General features: G+C 39.4%; 1 protein-coding gene across 3 annotated transcripts in view; it reads right to left on the bottom strand.

The window, feature by feature from the left end:
- Window positions 1-570: 570 nt before the first annotated feature.
- Window positions 571-21,614, bottom strand: part of LOC309479845 (uncharacterized protein) — a 103,041-nt gene continuing 81,997 nt past the window's right edge. Inside the window, exons 2-5 of one of the 3 annotated variants that reach the window (XM_082144075.1) lie at window positions 18,308-18,525; window positions 17,490-17,661; window positions 9,554-11,003; window positions 571-1,212 (exon numbers count right to left, since the gene is read on the bottom strand). In XM_082144075.1, the coding sequence (XP_082000201.1) occupies window positions 1,170-1,212; window positions 9,554-10,998 (1,488 nt within the window). In that variant the 5' untranslated portion in view covers window positions 10,999-11,003; window positions 17,490-17,661; window positions 18,308-18,525 and the 3' untranslated portion in view covers window positions 571-1,169. The remainder of the gene's footprint in view (window positions 1,213-9,553; window positions 11,004-17,489; window positions 17,662-18,307; window positions 18,526-21,614) is intronic. The other 2 variants (XM_082144076.1, XM_082144074.1) reach the window with 2 other exon arrangements.

The following is a 21,614-nucleotide window of genomic DNA, read 5'->3' as shown; positions in this document are numbered from 1 at the left end:
GTTGATCGTCAATAATTAGTTGGGAACATATTTGTCTAATTTTCTAGCAAGTGCTTTACAAAGTATTTTTGTATCACATCCCACTAAACTAATTGGTCTGTATAATGAGCATTCAGTTGGGGGTTTATTTGGTTTTAATATTATAGTCATTATAGCTAGTCTTAATGAATCTGGGAGCCTTCCAGTAATAAATGATTCCTCATACATGTCAAGTAATGGTCTTATAAGCTGTCTTTTAAATATTTTGTAGAATTCAACTGGAATCCCATCTAGCCCTGCGCTTTACCGCTATTGATATCCCCTATAGCTTCACTAAGATCTTCTACTGTTAATGGACTAATGCGGATTTCTCATCTTCTGATATAGTCTCAAACATGATACTGGATATCAAGGGTGAAACTGTTAATAATGAAGACAGACAGCAATCTCATTCAATGTCCTATTGAGAAAATGAAAACATGGAAAGCTCAAAAAGCAATCATATCAGTCTACTTCATGACTTTAAGAACTAAAAATATAACTAATTCAAGCAGAATTAGAAGAAAATAAGAAAATAGACTAACAATGAGATGCTGATAAAATGAGTAAAGAGTTTAATCAATCATTACATAGCAAATACAAACATTAAGTAAAGGTGAATGAGACAGATCTCTCTCTCTCTCTTTACTGACTTATAAGAGCTAAAGCATTTCAAGAGAAGAAGAGAAGAAAAGTGTCCAGTTTCAAAGATACATGAAAGTATATCTTGCGTTTGCATGGAAGAGTAGAAGTGGAAGAGAAACTAGATGTTCTGATGAAAAACAATCAAGAACGAGTTAAAAATTAAAATCAGATTCACATCTCTCTTAAAAGTGTTATGGCCTTCTTCTCCATGTGAATTTTCTGGTGCTCTTTCAGTTTATCTTCTATAGTAAAGGCCTTCTGCACTGAAACACACACCGCCGTGTCTTTTCTGCTGTAATATTAAGGATGAATCTTCTCCTTTGTGTGAATCTTCAGGTGTTTCTTCAGGACTGAAGCCCAATGAAACAGTTTACCGCACTGATCACAGTTAAGTGGTCTTTCTTCAGAATGAGAAGATGTGATTTCAGAGAGAAATCCTGAGATGCTTCTTCCCAGTGTGAACTCTCATGTGAATCTTCAGACTTCACTGAGGGCAGGAGACAGATTTATTGGCTTCTGTTTTTCCTTTCTTGTTCACGTCCATCAGATCTAAAAAAAACATTAAATCAAGTGAGTTTCAATGTAATATTTTATGCAAACAGCTTGCTAATCATGTCTTACTCATGTAGTTAAAGTAGTGATGGTTGATTTCGAAACACTGCTTCACGAAGCTCAAACACCTTTATGAATCTTTTGTTTCAAATCAGTGGTTCAGAGCGTGAATCAAACTGCGAAAGTCACAACATTTTGCAGATGTTTTAATGAGACATTTGTATAATTAAAAGGAATAGTTAATAGTCTCTTATTGGCCTGTTTAGCTGAGTATTGAAAACCCACATGTTATACAGATCCTTAATATTTATGATATTAAATGATTTGTTGATTGCATTTAATTGATTTAATTGAATGCAATGGTTTGTAAAATGTGTTTTTATGCATGTTTGGATTATTATGGTGGTTATCAGTATATTACAAAGGTATAAAGAAATTGAATTATAGCATTTATCGGGTAATGAAATATAAAGATTGTCCCATAAAACTAAAAGGTTACTACTGTATTTTTATGGTAAAATACTGGGAAACAGAGCTGAAGATTTTTTTTTTTTTTACCACACATTTAAGTCCTGCTGATGTGTATTTTTTTATTTTTTGTTGTAAATTTAAGTCCAAAGTAAGGTTGCTACCATATTTTATATTACTTTTCAAAGCAGCTTTACAGTGATAAAAGCAATTACCATAGCAGTGAAGTTGCGAAGATCATTAGTTAGGGACACTGTTCCAACAGAAAACCCTTAACGTGCTCCGGCCACCCATCCGCACAAACATAAAAGGTTGACACCATATTTTTTACGGTAAAATACTGGCAACCAAAGCTGCCGTTTTTTTTACCGTAAATTTCACCGTTTTGAAATTTCACAGAAACAGTGTGACCGATTAAACCGCTTATTAAAAAAATGCAACTTAATCCTACAGAATTAGTCAATTACAGGCCGAACTCAAATCTAGCTGTTCTGTCAAAGATACTAGAAAAGGCAGTCTCTACACTGTAACAGTTCTGAAAGGCTGTTCCATTTCTTGTACTGTGATGCTACTCCCCACCTCAAGGGGGATCTAGGGAGGTTTCTACAGAAAGGGAATCCTTTTTAAGAGAGACATGTAAGAGTGTTTAGAGAGGTACTGGCATGGCCATAGATATCATATATAAATGCTAGATGTCTTATGGCGCAGTCACTTCCAGCATCACCGTTCGGACATTTTGTCACAGTGAAGCTGTGAATTAAGGTGAGTGATCAGCATGCACACAAATCCTCTTATCTCGCTGAAATCTTGACGGATTTACAAACGGTTTGGTTTCTTACAAACGTTATTAACGTGGCTATAATTCCGAATGCTTGAACATGTAGGTTATAATTATTCATATGTATGCAGTGTATGTATGCAGTGTCATAACTACATCTCTGACGTTTATAACAAACCGTCAACTTTTGCCGAAAATTGAGCAAGTTATGGTTATTTAAAAGTACATGCACCATTAAACGAGTGAGCGAGCACACTGTGGCAAGATGGCCCCCACATGCGGACGTCGACCTCCATTGGCCAGCAGCGCGCACGAGACATCTAGCGTTTATATAAGATATCTATGGGCACGGCTTTGAGTGTTTGCTCAACTGAGCCGGATGCAAGAAACCCTATTATGAGGAACCTTTTTGGTTCTACAGCTCAATGTAAGTTGTATATATTTTGTAATTCTATGTTTATTATATGTGTTTTTTCACTGGTCAATTTTGAGATTTTGGGATTGTTTTACATTGTTGTCAGATACAAATATGGTAATTTCCTTTTTATCAGCAACCAATCGTGAAAGTACAATGGGGCATTTAACTCTAAAAGCAAAATCTCATTGGCTGATGTCAATTTCTGACAACGTGATTCATTCAGATGCATCACGTGACGTGCTCGAGATGTGTCATATTTAATGAGGTAATGCCTAATTTGCACAAACATACAAATTTCTAAAACTTGTAATACATTTTTTTATATATACTTGTGTAAGTAATCAACTGAGGAAGTTTCATGGTGATATCTATTATTTTAAAATTCTACCCTGTTCACCTGTAGTGTCTCGCCTTAATCTAGAATACTGTCTAACACCCGATGGCTGCTCTGTCAAGTCCTCGTTGTCGGTTAGGAACCTGGGTGTGCTCTTTGATACCAATCTTTCATTTGAAAGTCACGTGTCTAGTATCTGTAAAACCGCATTTTCATCTAAAGAAATATACCTAAATTACGTCATATGCTCTCATTGACAAATGCGGAACAAGTTGTTCATGCGTTCATGACCTCAAGGCTAGATTATTGTAATGCTATTATGGGTGGTTGCCCTGCACGCTTAATAAACAAACTACAGCTGGTCCAAAGCGCAGCAGTACAGAGCAGTGCAGCTCCATCAAATTGGTGCGTGTCTTCGGTAAACTACTAGCCTGGTTAAAAACAGACCATTCTCAGTAGTAACTGAGTTATAGTCTGGCAAAGCTCCATAGACAAATCATTTCCAAAGGGGCGTCACCAATGGACGTCGCTCAAATGCCTCTGGGCGCAATTGGATAGACCTAAAACCAATCAGAGCGATCATCATCGTGTAAAGCCATATGCTGCGTCCCAATTCACCTAAGTTACACTACACCATAAAAGTATGTACTCTTTTTGTGAAGAAAAGGTATTATCTTTTGAATGTGTAGCAAAAAATTAGGCAAGCTTTGGGACATACTACTTCGTCATCTTTATCGGACGGATCTGTCGCGTGCATCCTGTCACTTAAACTGCCCTGTCAATCATCGTGTCACAGTTTAAATCCTCTATTAAATCTAATTTATACCATGGTCTGGGTGAATACTCGATTCTGATTGGCTGCAGGGTGTCCATTAAAAAGTGATAATGTACACCTAGGAAAGGCGTCCCATCAATTTGCCTGATGACAGTTCTAAATGATTGCGCTGGCTCAAACTCACTGATCAACTGCTGCGGTCGGGTCGCTGTCGCCACGTTGCTTGGCAACGCCTGTATACGGGAGATATTAAATAGTGCGCTCGGCTTAATAAATAAAAACCCTCACGATTTTTACTCTAAAACACATTAAAGTATTATTAATTGATTAAATATTTCTTTCTTTCGTAAGTGACCATGGTATAAGTCAAGTCAAGTCAAGTTTATTTGTATAGCGCTTTTCACAATACAGATTGTATCAAAGCAGCTTCACAGTATTAAATTAAAATAATACAACAAAGTTTGTTTCAAGAGAAATTTATTGATTGATAAAATTAAATTAAATATCCCCAAAATATCCCCAACTGAGCAAGCCAAAGGCAACAGTGGCAAGGAACCGAAAAACTTCATCAAGTGACCTAATGGTGTCCTAAAACTCCATCAGGTGACCTAATGGAGAAAAAAAAAACCTTGGGAGAACCCAGGCTCAGTCTGGGGCCAGTTCTCCTCTGGCATTTATGAGCTAGAGGCCGGATTGTAGTTTGAACTGTAGGATTATATGAATGCCTGGCTGAAGAGATGCGACTTTAATCTAGTTTTAAACTGGGAGAGCGAGTCTGAGCAACGAACAGTATCAGGAAGACTATTCCAGAGTTTTGGAGCCAAATGTGAGAATGCTCTCCCTCCTTTGGTGGTTCTGGATATCCTAGGTATGACCAAAAGCCTTGAATTTAGTGATCTTAAAGAGCGCGATGGATTATAGGGTGATAAAAGATCCGTTAAATAGACTGGAGCTAAGCCGTTTAGGGCTTTATAGGTCAGTAGCAATACCTTGTAATTAATACGGAACTTTATAGGTAACCAATGCAGTGATGATAAAATCGGTGTTATATGATCATATTTTCTTGATCTAGTAAGAACTCTAGCGGCGGCATTTTGGACTAACTGTAGCTTGTTTATTGAGGATGCAGGACAACCAGCTAGTAAAGCATTACAGTAATCCAGTCTCGAGGTCATGAATGCATGAACTAACTTTTCTGCATCAGAAACTGATAGCATATTACGTAGTTTAGCAATGTTTCTAAGGTGGAAAAATGCTGTTTTTGTAACATATGAAATATGATTTTCAAAAGACAGGTTGCAATCGAGTATGACACCCAGGTCTTTTACTGTAGAGGATAAAGTAACAGGACATCCTATGATGTTAAAGTTGTATTGTGCGAGGTTTTGTGGGCGGTTTTTTGAACCGATAAGTATTACCTCTGTCTTGTCTGGATTTAATAAAAGAAAATTACGGGTCATCCAATCTTTTATATCTTTAACACACTCTGTCAATTTGGAAAATTTTGCGTTTTCATCCGGCCGTGATGAAATATATATTTGAGTGTCATCAGCATAACAATGGAAACTAATTCCATGTTTCCTTATAATATTTCCAAGTGGCATCATATATATTGAAAATAACAGAGGGCCTAATACAGATCCCTGCGGCACTCCATAGTTTACTGGAGTTATGATCGATTTTTCTCCATTTAAATAGACAAAATGGTAGCGGTCAGATAGGTATGATTTGAACCAGCTTAGTGCTTGTCCTTGAACACCAGTATAATTTTGTAGTCGATCTAAGAGTAATGTATGATCTATAGTATCGAACGCAGCACTAAGATCAAGTAAAACTAGTATTGAGATACAGCCTTGGTCAGAAGCTAAAAGTAAATCATTTGTGATTTTAACGAGCGCAGTTTCAGTGCTATGATGCGGTCTGAATCCAGACTGAAACTTTTCATAGATCTCATTTTGTTGCAAGAAAGAGCCCAGTTGAGCGGACACCACTTTTTCTAATATTTTAGACATAAATGGAAGATTTGAAATGGGTCTATAATTTGCTAGATTATTATGATCTAATTGTGGTTTCTTAATGAGAGGTTTTATAACTGCCAGTTTAAATGTTCTTGGAACATGACCTAAAGATAAAGACGAGTTAATAATATTGAGGAGAGGATCTTCCACTACAGGTAACACTTCTTTCAGTAGTTTAGTTGGTATAGGATCTAATAAACATGTTGTTGTTTTAGATGAAGTGATAAGTTTATTTAACTCTTTTTGTTCTATAGTTGCAAAGCACTGTAATTGTTCTTTCGGGGTGATAATTGAAGCTGAATTATAAGGCGCGATTGAAGATTGAACGTTTACAATTGTGGTTCTGATGCTTTCTATTTTCTCAGTGAAGAAGTTCATGAAATCATTACTACTGAACTGTAACGGGATATTTTGTTCGGGTGACGTCTGTTTATTTGTTAGTCTAGCCACGGTGTTAAATAAAAACCTTGGATTGTTTTGGTTGTTTTCTATTAGTTTGCGGAGGTGCTCAGCCCTGGCCGCTTTTAGGGCCTTTTTATAACGTGACATACTGTCTTTCCACGCGATTCTAAAGACCTCTAAATTAGTTTGTTTCCATTTACGCTCTAAAATACGCGTTTCTCTCTTTAAAACATGCGTAGTATTGTTATACCATGGTGCTTTATTTTTCTCTCTGACCTTTTTTAATTTAATAGGTGCAACCACATCCAATGTTCTAGAGAGAATGGTGCTCATAGTGCTAGTTAGTTCTTCTAGTTCATCTGTTTGTTTGGGTTCAGGCAGCAGCTGAGACAGATTAGATAAGCAATTTGAGAAATTATCTATGGTGGATGGGAGGATTGTTCTGCCTGGTTGATAACGCGACGCCGCATGACATATTACAGCAGTACGTAATATGCAAGTTACCATGTAGTGATCAGTGACTTCATCACTTTGTGGAATGATATCTATATCGGTTGGATCGGTTCCATGTGATATAATTAAATCGAGTGTATGATTAAGACGATGTGTTGGTCCGGTGACGTTTTGCTTGACCCCAAATGAATTTAATAAATCTGTAAACGCAGCTCCTAACGCATCATTTGGATTATCTACGTGTATGTTAAAATCTCCAACAATTAGTGCTTTATCGACATTGACTAATAGGTCTGAGAGAAAATCTGCAAACTCTTTTAGGAAATCAGCGTAAGGCCCTGGCGGTCTATATACGGTAGCCAAGGCTAGAGATAATAGGGATGTTTTTCTAACATCTAAGAGCGTAACATTTAGTACAAGTACTTCAAATGAAATAAACTTATAACCCCTTTTCTGGGTAACATTTAGAATATCTTTATAAATGGTTGCAACACCTCCGCCACGACCAATCAGACGGGGCTCATGCTTATAACAGTATCCAGGAGGAGTAGACTCATTAATACCGAAATAATCATTTGGTTTAAGCCAGGTTTCAGTAAGGCAAAGTATATCGAAGCTATTATCTGTGACTATTTCATTTACAATAACTGCCTTAGGTGTGAGTGATCTAATGTTTAGAAGACCTAGCTTTAGAAATAGTTTTTGTTTACTAATAGCAACATTTTCTGTTTTAATAACAATTAGATTTTTCCTAGATCCTGCATTAGATTTATTATTTGATCTCACTAAACGAGGAATAGACACGGTTTCTATGCAATGTTCTACACTAGTATTTATATCAGTTGAATTGGTGCAGCAGAGACTATGATTTGGACTTTTGGTTACTAGTCAAAGGGTATTTAACATTTTTATAAGCGGGTTAATGCCCTTCGAGGTGTCCATTGTCAGGTATTAATGGACTCCGCTGCGCGTCGGACGGTTCACGCCTCGCCGTCGTCCATTAATACCTGATAATGGACACCTCATCGGGCATTAACCCTTACTTAATTTCCTACCGTTTCGGAGAGAAATGTAGTAGCACTTACATCTGCCAGTGGGTCTTTCATGAAGACTGTCCTCATGTGTTTGCAATTTGAATATAATAATGCATTTAAAAGTTGAACGGACGTCGCTCAAATGCCTCTGGGGGCAATTGGATAGACCTAAAACCAATCAGAGCGAATGTCATTGTGTAAAGCCCGCCTCAACGTCTCTGATTGGTGCCGCGATTTCTAGGCCATGGAAATGGGCTTGAATGAGCTCTTTGCCAAACTACTTCTCGAGCAAATCTGAATTTGCCGGAAGTTGTCTGGGTTTTCCCAGGCTAGTAAACTACATGTTTGTGTAATTTTTTTGTATCTATAAATTAGTTATTGTTCTGAATATTGTTTATTTAAATTCAAAGAAAAGAACATACAGAGCCGTGATGTGAGTCACCTAAACGAGTCTCACGTCGGTCTTTTCACATGATGTAAACGCCTGATGCCTTGCATAAAATTCTATGATTTTTTTCAAAAAAAGATAGAGAATATAAATGCTTAGAAAGATCAAATATGTTCTCAGAACTGTACACTGATTGTTTATGGACAGGTTATGAAGTCAATCGCAGCATATTTTGGTCAATAAAATACCCAAAAATGGGTTGTTTTTAATCCAGTGTTTTTTAGAGTGTAGTTCAAAGTGTCAATGAAATGCTAATGTTTTATTTAAAGTAATTCCAATATTTAATGCTATGTTGCAATTTCTAAGTTGCAGTTGATTGACACTGAATAATTATAAGGTTAAATGATTATAATTGCTTTAATGTTTGTGATCGTTTTGCTGTTAACCTTTACAATATATTCAAACAAACTACATTACCCATGAGCAGCGGCGCGAGTGAGGAGGAAGTGGGTGGAGCCTGTGCGTCAGTCTGTATTTATCTGCTCTACGGCTGTTTTATTATGCTTTCAACATGATTTTGTTTATCATCAAAAATTCTTGTTCAGTAAAGTTTCCTACAAAGCTGAGATGACGCCCGTTTCATTATTTTGCTCCAAATTATTTCATGCTGGTTTCACTAATGCCACCAAATGCTCTTAAATGTGAATCTGCAGCAGCTCAAAGTTTATATCTGGTCAGCACTTGTCTTTAAAGGGCAAAGCAAATAGTAGAAATATTATCTGAAGAAAAAAGCATAGCATCATTAGCGGTTGAATATTCCAGCCCAGCGTGAATGTCTAAAATGACACAATCAAGAAAGTTCAATGTTCAATTTTAATTAGTTTAATGTCTTTTTATATTCTTTACCTGAAACAATGTACATCTCAAATAAACACCAACCTCTGTGTTCTTCAGTATCATGTTTAATTTTCTTAAATTGTTTTTGATGATCAATACAACCTTTAATTAACTAGGGCTGCAAGAAGGAATTGATGAGATTGATCATGAAAATAATCAACAACCAAGATAATTATAGATTAATTGTGTGCTCAATCATGTCAATTTACAGCTCTGAAAAACATAACTATGGACAAAACGCAACTTTATATTTCCGAGAACGGTTTGTAATTGTGCCGTGCCGTACCAGGCTCAAGTGGAAACACAACTGGAACCTTTTCTGAAGGTGGAAAAGCAGCTTTTGTTTCTCAGCACATAAAGATGAACTACTTACCGCAATCTCAGACTGTGTTGATGTGGTTTCTCCACTGCATGGATCTTCATGTGTCGCTTCAGGTGACTTTTAAAAGAGAAACTCTTTCCACACTGATCACATGTGTGCGGCTTCTCTCTGCTGTGGATCCTCTCATGTGATCTCAGAGATGATGACTCACTGAATCTCTTGTCACAATGTGAACACTTGTAAGGTTTCTCTCCAGTGTGGATCCTCTCATGTGATTTCAGAGATGATGACTCACTGAATCTCTTGTCACAATGTGAACACTTGTAAGGTTTCTCTCCGGTGTGGATCCTCTCATGTCTTATCCGAGCTGATGAGTGACTGAATCTCTTGTCACAGTGTGAACACTTGTAAGGTGTTTCTCCAGTGTGGATCCTCTCATGTGATCTCAGTTGTTCTGACAGACCGAATCTCTTGTCACAGTGTGAACACTTGTGAGGTTTTTCTCCAGTGTGGATCCTCTCATGTCTTTTCAGATGTGATGACTCACTGAATCTCTTGTCACAGTGTGAACACTTGTAAGGCTTCTCTCCAGTGTGGATCATCTCATGTGTTTTCAGAGATGATGGCACACTGAATCTCTTGTCACAGTGTGAACACTTGTGAGGTTTTTCTCCAGTGTGGTTCATCTCATGTGTTTTCAGATTTGATGACAGACTGAATCTCTTGTCACAGTATAAACACATGTAAGGTTTTTCTCCAGTGTGAATCCTCTGGTGCTCTTTTAACTTGCTTGGTTTAGTGAATGTCTTCTCACACTCAAAGCACATGTACTCTCTTATACCAGTGTGTATTTTCTCATGTTTATGTAAATATTGCAGCACTGAAAAACTCTTTCCACACACAGAACATGAATGCGGCTTCTCCTTCGTATGAACCGCCAGGTGTGCCTTCTGGTGTGATTCACAGGTAAATCTTTTGCCGCACTGATCACATGAGAACGGCTTCTCTCCGGTGTGGACCCTCATGTGAACATTAAGGGATGCTGATTGCCTGAAACTCTTCCCACACTGATCACATGAGAACGGCTTCTCACCGGTATGGATTCTCATGTGAATCTCAAGACTTCGTTTGGCTGTGAAGCTGTTTCCACACTGATCACATGAGAACGGCTTCTCTCCAGTGTGGATTTTCTTGTGAAGATTAAGATTACCTTTGTGTGTGAAACTCTTTCCACACTGATCACATGTGAACGGCTTCTCTCCGGTGTGGATCCTCATGTGACGCTCAAGACTTTGTTTGGTTTTGAAACTGTTTCCACACTGAGTGCAGGTGAAAGATTTCTTGGCTTTTCTTTTCTTTAAAAGTGTCTTTTTAGTCTTTGAGCGACTCAAAAGTTTTCCTCCAGGTTTGACATGATGTTCCTCCTCCACTTCACTCAGTTCTTCACTCTCCTCCTCCACGTCACTCAGTTCTTCACTCTCCTCGCTCTCTTCCATCAGGTCTGACATGACAGAAAAAAATCATTTTCAAATTAATAAATAACTTTCTAAACCCAATTGATTATCCCAGATGAAACAGACAACTGCTACAAAATATGACAATTTGTCTTTTTATAAATTAATTGTACGTTCCTGAAACTCTCCATGAATGAGGTACACTGATTTTCCAGTTATTTAAAAAAAAAACATAGGCACAAATCCCATGTTTCTGTACTGAGAACTATTATGTTTGATCAATGACACACTTATATAACATGATATGAACATTAACCCTCTGAGGTCTGAGCTGTTTTCTGGGCTCTGGAGGTGTTCTGACATGCTCTGACATTTGTGTTTTTTTCTGTTACTAGTGACATTTTCATGGCTAAAGTCTAATTACACTGTATTCAGCACAAACTCTGCTACAATAATATATCAGCAGCATGTATGTAAAAGTTTGTAGTTTTGAGATAATGACATTTATGCGTGGTTTGTGAAAATACAAAAAAAAAATGTCACTGAAATAAGGTCATGAAACCCATACTGATTATTTCTTCACAAGACTTTAGAAAATTGTATGACGTAGCCTAGAATATTTGCTCCAAAACTATGTGAAAATCACCCTGACTGCTCATTCAGATAAGACAATATATTGATTTAAAATTTCTAAGACGTGTTTTGTGTGACAAAGCCATATGCGAAGAGGCGTGATCATCTCATGAATATGTAAGGTTTTAACACCTGAGAAAGACAAAGACACTCCCCTAACTGCCCTATTAGGAGCGATCAGGCCCTGTCATTCAGAGCAACCTTGCACAAAGAATGAGGAGATTTAAAAAAGAATGGCTTTTAGATTGTTTGGATTTATTTACAACACAACATAATCCAAAAATACAAATGACAAAAGAGCACATTGAAAACAATGATCCAAAGACAGAGACCTTTGTGCCATTCCTAAAAACATTGTACATACCATTTCCAAGGTGTTTGATTTTCACTTTACCATGTTCATGTACAGAGACTCATGTGAATGTTGAAGTCAGCAGGACTCAGTTGCATCTGGTCCCTGAAAGAAAAGAAAAAAGTGAACATACTGGTATCAAGAGAAACTAGGCCTGCACGATTTTGGGAATACATTTTAGGTTTTTCTGGTTAAAATTGCTTTTTAAAATTCACAGAATACACACACACACACACACACACACACACACACACACACACACACACAAATGTTTCCAACAATATATAATATAAAGAACACCATATTTGTTGTGCCTTGTAGGCATAAGCTATGTGCAGTACTGCATAAAATAATTTTATTTTACAAAGCAGCCTATAAATCTTCCAAAAGATTTCAGTAACAATGCTAGAGAAAAATATATTGATTATCTTATGTTACTTCAAATGTTTCCATTTGTTATGATTATATGAAATGAGATAATAGTAAAAACATAAAGCCTAATGTTTGGTGCATTTTTCCTTTCAAACGCAATCGCGCTCCAAAATATGATACATTAAAACCCACAGCGCGCTCCAAAATATTAAACATTATGGTTATACATATCTATGCTTGAGCAGATATCCACAAACAGTATTTAACAGGAAACACGGGTCTAAATAGTATAATATTCACCATATATCTAGCAACAGTTCAACTGCAATGTGAAGTTTATGCAACAATACCATAAACTAATAAGTACGAATTTCTTACCTTACATCTTTCTTGTCTTCAAATCGCGTTCTTCTTCTTCTGATGTAAATCCAATGTAAGCTCACAGCGCGTCTTCCAAACTCGACGAAAAGCAGAGACTTGTGAAGTGTTTTGGTGTTTTGTGTTTGAGGTAACGAGGGCGTTCGCGTTCCATGTGGAGATTTGCATGTGAATCTCTTTTGCGCGAGTGGGCGTGGCCGAATTAAAAGTAATTAGCAAGCGTTTGAGATACTGGACATCCTGTTGGTTTTATACAAATTACTTAAACAGAGAATATGTGTTTTCAGTTTGAATCCGATCATTTAAAAGTACACACTTAAATGTGTATAAAGGTGTATGGCTCATAAATGTGTGAGAAGGATTCGATGAGTTTTGTTTCAGTTTATAGACGTGCTCAAGAAAAAAAAGTTCACCGCGACGGAGAGGCAGAACGCACACCCTGTTTATTTTCTTTATTTTACAAAAGCACAATGTTTTGATTTGATTGTAAGTGGACACATACAAAAGTAGAAATATCACAGATTCTTTTTTTATATTTCTTTTTTCTGTATAACCATAAATGACGGAGTAATTTAAGTTTATTGTACTACAATGTGAAGAAAATCCAGCAAAACGCGGGGGCGCGTTTTCCGACCTCAGAGGGTTAAAATGCACAATATTGGCATACTGTGACACCTACTTTTTGAAATGTAATTGTTTAAATATTTATATTATTTGAATACCATGTTATTTCTTTTGATTTTTTTTTTATAAATTTGGGTTTAGATCGCTCAAATTGCTTATGTCACTTAAAGGAGAAGTTCACTTTTAAAATGAAAATTCTGTCATCATATACTCACCCTCATGTTGTTTCAAACCTGAATGAATTTCTTTCTTCTGCTGAACAGAAAGGAAGATATTTAGAAGAATATCAGTAACCAGACAGTTTTTGGGTCCCATTGACTTCCATAGTATATTTTTTTCCTACTATGGAAGTCAATGGGACCCAAAAACTGTCTGGTTACTGACATTCTTCTAAATATCTTCCTTTCTGTTCAGCAGAAAAAAGAAATTCATACAGCTTTGAAACAACATGAGGGTGAGTATATGATGACAGAATTTTCATTTTAAAAGTGAACTTCTCCTTTAAGCCGCGTTTCCACCGCAGGAACATTCCCCAGGAACTAGGCACTTTGTGGTGGTACTCGGTGTGTTTACACCGCAGGAACCAGGGTCTAAATGAAGTTCTGGGTAAATATTTCTCCCTCAGAAAGACCCTGCTGGCGAGGTAGTACTTTTTCAAAGTTCAGAAACTTTCGGGGTGGGACTTGTGCACTGAACATGCTGATTGGTTGTGTTAACACTGCATTTTGATTGGATGACTCCACACAGCATTATCAAGCATAGCGTTAGTTCTGGCAGGTGACGTTAGTCAAGCTCGCATCAGCTGACCCACAGCTGATCCACATCTACCTATAGGAATACGACGCCGATCACCGTATACATATATAAGCTCCTTCGGTATTATCAGCAGCTATCGCGTTTCTCAGAAGCGAATTACCCTCCTTCATCCCCAGCTCCTTCTCTTGCCCAGCCAGGATTTGGCATTCTGATTCCCCTTGAATCAGAATAAACTTTTAAAATCTTAAATGAAATATATTTGCAAACTTTCATGTTGGTTCTGTTCTGTTTACCCCAAGGGGGGTTATTGCTGCTCTCCCTGCTCTTATCCATGCTAGGGAGTTCTCGCCCAGAACGGTATTGTCAATCGTATTTGATGGTCCTGACAGAACTGTTTTAACCGCCATTTTTAAAAATATATTGCGGTTTGTGGCTTCATGCAGTAAGACTTGTCTGTCTGCAAATATGGAATTTAATTTTTTTTTAAAAACGGCCGCTGGGCCAATGACGAGGTTCAGGCTTTATTAAGCGTATTAGTGGAAGTGGAAATTTTTCTGCGCGTCCGTCCCAGCCAACTCACGGTCAATGTCCGCAATAGCTGATAACATACGTTATCTAATTTTATGAAGTAAAATCCTATGTTTCTGTAGTAAGAACTACACAATATTGGCATATTTTGACACCAACTTTTTGATATTTAATTATGTTAAAAACTACTAAAACGTTTTAATTAAGGGCCGTTCACAATGAACTTCTCCTTCCGTTTACTTTACATGCATGTGAAAGTGGGACACAAGAAACATAAGATCAAGTGAATTTCACTGCGAGAAAGAACACACATGTTTGCAGTAAAGCAGAGTAGATTGTACAATTTTACATTTTGGAATGATTATTATTTGTTATACATGTTTGTAAAAATACGCACAAATTCTGGTAACATTGTTACAAATTGCTTAAAACACAGTGGGAACGCCCTCTGGGTCTGCCGATTGTCTGAAGCCTTCATAGAATCACGCCAATTTATTGGCTGATGGCACGGGCGCCGCCCCGACGCTCTTACGTCCTCACATTATATATGCACGCGCGCCATCTACTCCTAAGATTTCTCTGCCGAAAATTACGTTTGTTGGCAGCGCGAGGAGCTTGGCAGCAAACACAGCGCCTAGTTCCCTATTCAGAGAACACAGTTTACATCAGTAACCAGAGGCGTTCTCTTTCACAGGTTCACTCAACGCTGCGTAGCTTAAGATGCAATTAAGTTTCCTGTCTTCCTCAGAAACAAGAGGGGGAGGATGGAAAGAGTGAAGGTTAATAACCTGAGAGCGAAATGCTGTGGACAATACTTTGGGCACATATCCTGGTCTTGGTCTTAAAGTCACCCTGACCAGACCATGGGCGAAGTCTATACATGTCTCGCTAACAGAAAGAGCTTGCAAATCCCCCACCCGCTTAAACGAAGTCAAAGCTAACAAAAGAGTAACCTTGAGAGTCAGAATCCGCTCCGTAGCTGACTCCAAGGGCTCAAAAGGAGCCTCAGTTAAGCCCTCCAGGACGACTGACAGGTCCTAAAAGGGAATTCCAGGGGAGCATGCTGGTTTCAGGCGCCTAACCCCACGTTTAAATGCTGAGACTAACCTCAGTTTACCCAGGGGGGTCTCATCCGACTCTCTATGAGCTGCAATAGCAGCAACGTATACTCTCAGAGTGGTAGCGGCCGCTCCAGAAGCAAAGTTCTCCTGTAGAAATTCCAGCACTGAACCCACTGGGCAGCTGACTGGGTCCCTAGCATGTGCCAAACACCATGACTCAAAAACCCTCCACTTGGAGGAATACAACCTTCTTGTGGACAGGGCTCTCCCTCTTACAGACCTCAGCGGGAAGACCAAAGCTCAAAGCTAGTGGCCTCCAATGGGCCATGCGCATAGCTTCCAAATGTCGGGGCAGGATGCCATATCCTGCCATGAAGCTGGGATAGTAGATCCTCCCTGACTGGAATCTCCCAGGGGGGGGAATTCCAGAAGAGAAACCTGCTTAGAGAACCATGGCTGGGACCGCCAGAATGGGGAGACGGGCTCTGCTCTCCCTCACTCTGGACAGAACCACCTGGATCAACCTGACAGGCGGGAATGCATAAAGTTTCCGCGTCGGCCATGGGTGGGCGAATGCATCTATCCCCAACGATGCTGGGGGGCTCAGGTAGAACTAAAGCGTTCATTGGGACTGATGCAAAAAGGTTCACTTCTGCTTTTCTGAACCCCGACCTGAGCTTCTGCCTCCACAGAAAATCCGCTGCGAGGTTCAGGACCCCAGGGACATGGACTGCCCTCAGTGAAAGGAATATGTCCTGGGACCACGGGAGGAGGTGGCGCGCATGCCTGTCCCAGGTGCGTGACCATGAACCCCCTGCCGGTTAACATGGGACACTACCGCCATATTGTCTGTTCTGACAATGACATGGTGCCCTTCGAGAAAAGGGAGAATGTGAAGAAGGGCCAGGGAAACAGCTCTCAGCTCCAAGATGTTTCTGTGCCAAGAGAGAGTCTCCCCAGTCCAGACCCCACATGCTGGCCTGCCCTCGAAAACCGCGCTCCAGCCGGTCAGAGAGGCATCCATCGTAATCATTTGGCGTTGGAAAACTGCGCCCATGCTGACCCCTTTCCAAAGGAAGAGGGGGTCGCGCCAGATTGAAAGGGCGCGGAAGCAACTGCATGACACCTTCAATAGGCGAAGAGCTGGTCCTGTGGACCGGGCCCCTGAGAACTTCATCCACCACAGAAAAGGTCTCATGTGGAGCAACCCAGGGGAGGCTGCGGCCATGAGCCCCAGAAGCCTGCGGCAAGTGCCCACAGAAACACGATGGCCGTGAAGCGGGCCAAACAGGATGTTAAGTATACGGATGCCCTGGAGCCGCAACGAGGCCAGAGCAGCATCCATACACTTTGTGAACGTTCTCTGCGCTAGAGCAAGACCAAAAGGAAGGACCCTGTACTGGTACGCCTTTTCCTCCAAAGGCGAATCTGAGGAACCTCCTGTGTCGCCGTATGACCTGAATATGGAAATATGCATCATTTATGTCTACTGTCAAGAACCAGTCCCCCGCCCGAATTTAAGATATGATAGCTTTCAGCGTCAACATCTTGAATTTCCCTTTGTTAAGGGAGAAATTCAGACGACGGGGGTCTAGTATAGGTCGCAGACCGCCACCGTTCTTCAGGACCAGGAAGTAACGGCTGAAGAAGCCTTGCTCGACTTCCTTCGGAGGAACCTCTTCTATCGCTTCCTTGAGGAGAAGGGACGAAATCTCCTGCTGTAGTACAGAAGCCTCTGAGGTGCTGTCGACTACAGTTGGAAAAACCCTGTTGAAGCAAGGGGGGTTGCGACAGAACTGAAGCGGAGTGTTGCAATGCAGAGGACATACCTGTGTTAAGGTGTCACACTGACTCCTGTGGGGTGGCATGGTCGAACATGAAGGAGAGCACTTGGCGTCCTGACACGTAGTGGGAGGTACCACTGCCTGGATTGGTATTACAGGGTCTGCCTGCTCCTGAGGAAAACAGAACGTGCCTCCGAGGATGCGAGTGAACTCCGTCCTATGAGAAGAACATTTGAGGTCCGGGTTGAGACGGGGAGGGGTTCGATGATTGATCCCACCCCTCCTGGGCATAAACTGCCTGAAACTGGGGCGTCCAGGAGGAAAACCTTCTCTTTGTCGCAGATCTCTGTGAGATTGAGCCATAGGTGGCAGCAACCGCACCCGCCATAGACTATAGCGCGTGCGGTGTGCTTGGTGGCTCTTAAGGCCAGATCCGTGCAGATGAAGAATGTTGATGTTAAATCCAATATTTGGGCCAGAAAAACCGAGACCAAAGGACTTAAAATGACCGCTTTGTGAAGGCAGAGAAATCTGAGGAGCAGATGGCACGCGCATATATAATGTGACGACGTAAAAGTGTTCGGGCGGTGCCCGCGCCATCAGCCAATAAATTGGTGTGATTCTATAAGGGCTTCAGACAATCGGCACACCCAGAGGGCGTTCCCACTGCGTCTTAAGCTACGCAGCGTTGAGTGAACCTATGAAATAGGACCTCCCTTTACTGACCATTTGTTAAAAAAAAACCCAGAACATTCTGTACCATTTTCATAGTTGAACTGTTTATCTAAATGTGATGAAGTGCTTGAATGTCTCTAACATGAATGTTCTTCAGCATCATGAATGAATGAAGAATAAACACCAACCTCTTTGTTCTTCAGGATCTTCAGTGTGTTTCATTCTGAATTGCAGTGGGAGGAGCCTCACTGATGATGTGATTGCAGTGGGAGGAGCTTCACTGATGATGAATTGGAGTGGGAGGAGCTTCACTGATGATGGATTACAGTGGGAGGAGCTTCACTGATGATGTGATTGCAGTGGGAGGAGCTTCACTGATGATGTGATTGCTGTGGTAGGAGTTGATCTGCCAAAATCAAAAATATACAAGTTACTGAGTTTGTTTTTATGCTCATGGACATCAGAATATAATAATGTAAATTCTTCCAAATATACATAATGGTAAGAACAACAGTTCTTGCAAAAAGCATAAACAGATAGGCTACTGTTAGATTTACTGATAGATTGAATGAACAATGCCAAACCCAGCGCTGAGGGAGAAAACTTATCCTCCTATTATCACAGAAAAGCTGCTTTGAAACAATCTATATTGTTAAAAGCGCTATACATGAAGGTGACTTGATTTGACTTAATGAATGAATGTCATATTTCGTATTTAATCTGATAGTTTTGTAATCAAGCAGATCCTCAGGAAAGAAGCTTGATCACGCACGGATGGGATGAGTGATGGAATTTATTCTCTTTTAAAGAGGAGTAGTATGAGGCAAAATTAGCAAAAACACAGAAAGCGTGAATGCTAAAAGGCATGAATGTACCGTTAGGGTTGCAAAATTATCATTTCATTATCAATTATTTCAAAGATGGAAACTTTCCATGGGAATTAATGGGAATTTAAGGGAATTAACAGGAATTTATGGGAATAAATGGGAATAAAATGGGAATTTTCAAATTTGAAGGTTCATAGGGAACTTAAATATAGTTGAGTAAAGTATATTTTAGCATAATCTTGACTAAAACAAACAGATGCCATTCAAATGCACTTGAATATACATGCCATTCCTCAATCACATGCACACTGCTTACTGCATGGCTATTGAGACCACACCCCCTACTGGCACTGTGCATGCCTCCATCACATGTACAGAAGCCCAAAGCACAAGACTATTGAAGGCACACATTTGAGCCTGTGGACTAAACAAAGTGAAGTAAGTTTTGATGATATTATGGGGAAATATATTTATTAAATGTTTAAATTGCAAATATTACATACAAATGTATTCATCTAGTAGATAGCAAGCTGATAAGTTAGATGCTAAATATGCTTGCATAACTTTATTTACCACATAAGTAGGCTGGGCGGTATGACGGTATATATCGTTACCGCGGAAGAAAATGTCAACCGTAACAGATTTTTTTATTCCGTGTATACCGCGACATGTAAATAAGTAGGCGTGGTTAACTCGCGTGCAGCGTGCGTGAGACTGAGACACTGATATTTGTCAAAGAAACATGAAGAAAGACCAAGAGGATCCACAAAAGGAATTACGTTTTCAAAATTAACATGATATTTTCAGTCAACTAGAGCAGTGCAGCGCACTGAAAGTTTAGAGAGACGCACATGCTCGCAACGGGGCTTACTTGACAAGTTCATATATCAATATTCTAACGAATAGAAATAACCTTAAATAATGTATCTATCCATCTCTTATGTGTACAGTTACTTTCAGAGTGGACGCGCAAGCGGTTGCCGTGGTAATGAATATTTCCAAAATTCCCCAGCTTAACTTCCCATGGAAATTTACCGGAAACTTTCCGGAAATTTACCGGTAATTTTCCGCCCCTTTGCAACCCTATGTATCGTACATAATTGCACATATACATGTAGGCAACAAAACACATAAGTGTTTCACAAAATATAACTATGTAATATAACGGTTAATGCAAATAAAACAATACTAAGCATACTTGCAACACACCATCATGTAAACGCATCAAGAAAATGTGTAAATATTTTATAATGTAAAGTCTTTTTGGTACAATCATGCCATGACATTGAATAAGATTGAACCATATTGTAGCGTTGCCAACCGTTCCGTATAATACGGAATCGTCCCGTATTTAAGGCATATGTGAAGCGTCCCGTGTGAAAGCCATACGGAATGCAGTTTGTCCCGCATTTTCAGGCATATGCTCTAAATTGACAATTAATAAAAAAATTTGTGACAAATCTTTGTTTGATTTACAAACATAGTCATTCGCGGAAGGCTTTAAGACCCAGCAGAATCCTCTACCGACTGGACGTTATTGAAACACAAAATAACCAATACAATTCGGTGGTGGTGGCGCAATGGATAGTATGCCTTTGGTGTGAGAGACCCGGGTTCGAATCCACTGTGAGACACCAATGTGTCCCTGAGCAAGACACTTAACCCCTAGTTGCTCCAGAGGCGTGCGACCTCTGACATATATAGCAATTGTAAGTCGCTCTGGATAAAAGCGTCAGCTAAATGAATAAATGTAAATGTAAATGTAAATGTAAATTCAGTTATTGCGCTTTTACATTTTATGCCATCTATGCCTTCCTGACAAAAAAAAAAAACAAGACAAAAAAAACCCTTTTATGTTTATTGTTTTAAATTGTGGTTGATGATACAGTAATATCCATTGGTGTAGCTAGCTATATATTGAAAATGGGTAAAGTTCACCAAGATACATTTCTAGTTTCAACATTATTTGTTCTTCAGAAAATGTGCGACCATTGAAAACGTGCACTAATTTACTCATGGAGCCACATTAGCATCCCTATATATTGGGACTTAAAATGAACCATATTCGGCCATAAAAATTTAGCCTGGCTCTGCCCTCCTGCGTACTTCTGCTCAATTTTATTTCCCTTCAGTACTACGTCTGGGATGGTGGTGTATTCTTTGGTTTTCTCCGATAAGTTTTTTACCGGTCCAATCAGTGAACAGAAGGAGTGGCTGAGAACGATGACGTTGAGATCATGCGCTAGTTTGAGTTGTAGGGTTAACTTACGTCACGACCAAACGTTAGCGATTGGTTATGGCAGATCCTGAGTGACTCTGGGCAGATCCAATAGTTTTAAACTTCAACAGAGTACAGAGTGTACACTACAAGGAAGTTAACGCTTGTCAATGGAGAGAGGCCAGACTCTCTGTACAAATGAAATGTATGAGAGTCTGGTAGAACCAGGCTAATAAAAATTAAGAAACCAAAAGAAAAGTTTGTTAAGAATTAAAATCTAAAAGGATATTAAAATGTTTGTAATATGAGTTGCAGGCATGCGAACTTTGGGCAAAAAAAAATCAAAAGTAGTGCTTTTCCCTGTTTTTAAAATGTCACCGTTGGCATACAGTAGCTATAATAAAACAAAGATGGCTAAAGTCAACCGATTAAGCTAAATAGACCTAACAA

Source organism: Leuciscus leuciscus (genome assembly GCF_965113295.1).
Source record: "Leuciscus leuciscus genome assembly, chromosome: 1".
NCBI classification, from domain to species: Eukaryota; Metazoa; Chordata; class Actinopteri; order Cypriniformes; family Leuciscidae; genus Leuciscus; species Leuciscus leuciscus.
Note: the sequence above shows the minus strand (reverse complement) of the source record. Positions and strands in the feature narration are given on the sequence as shown.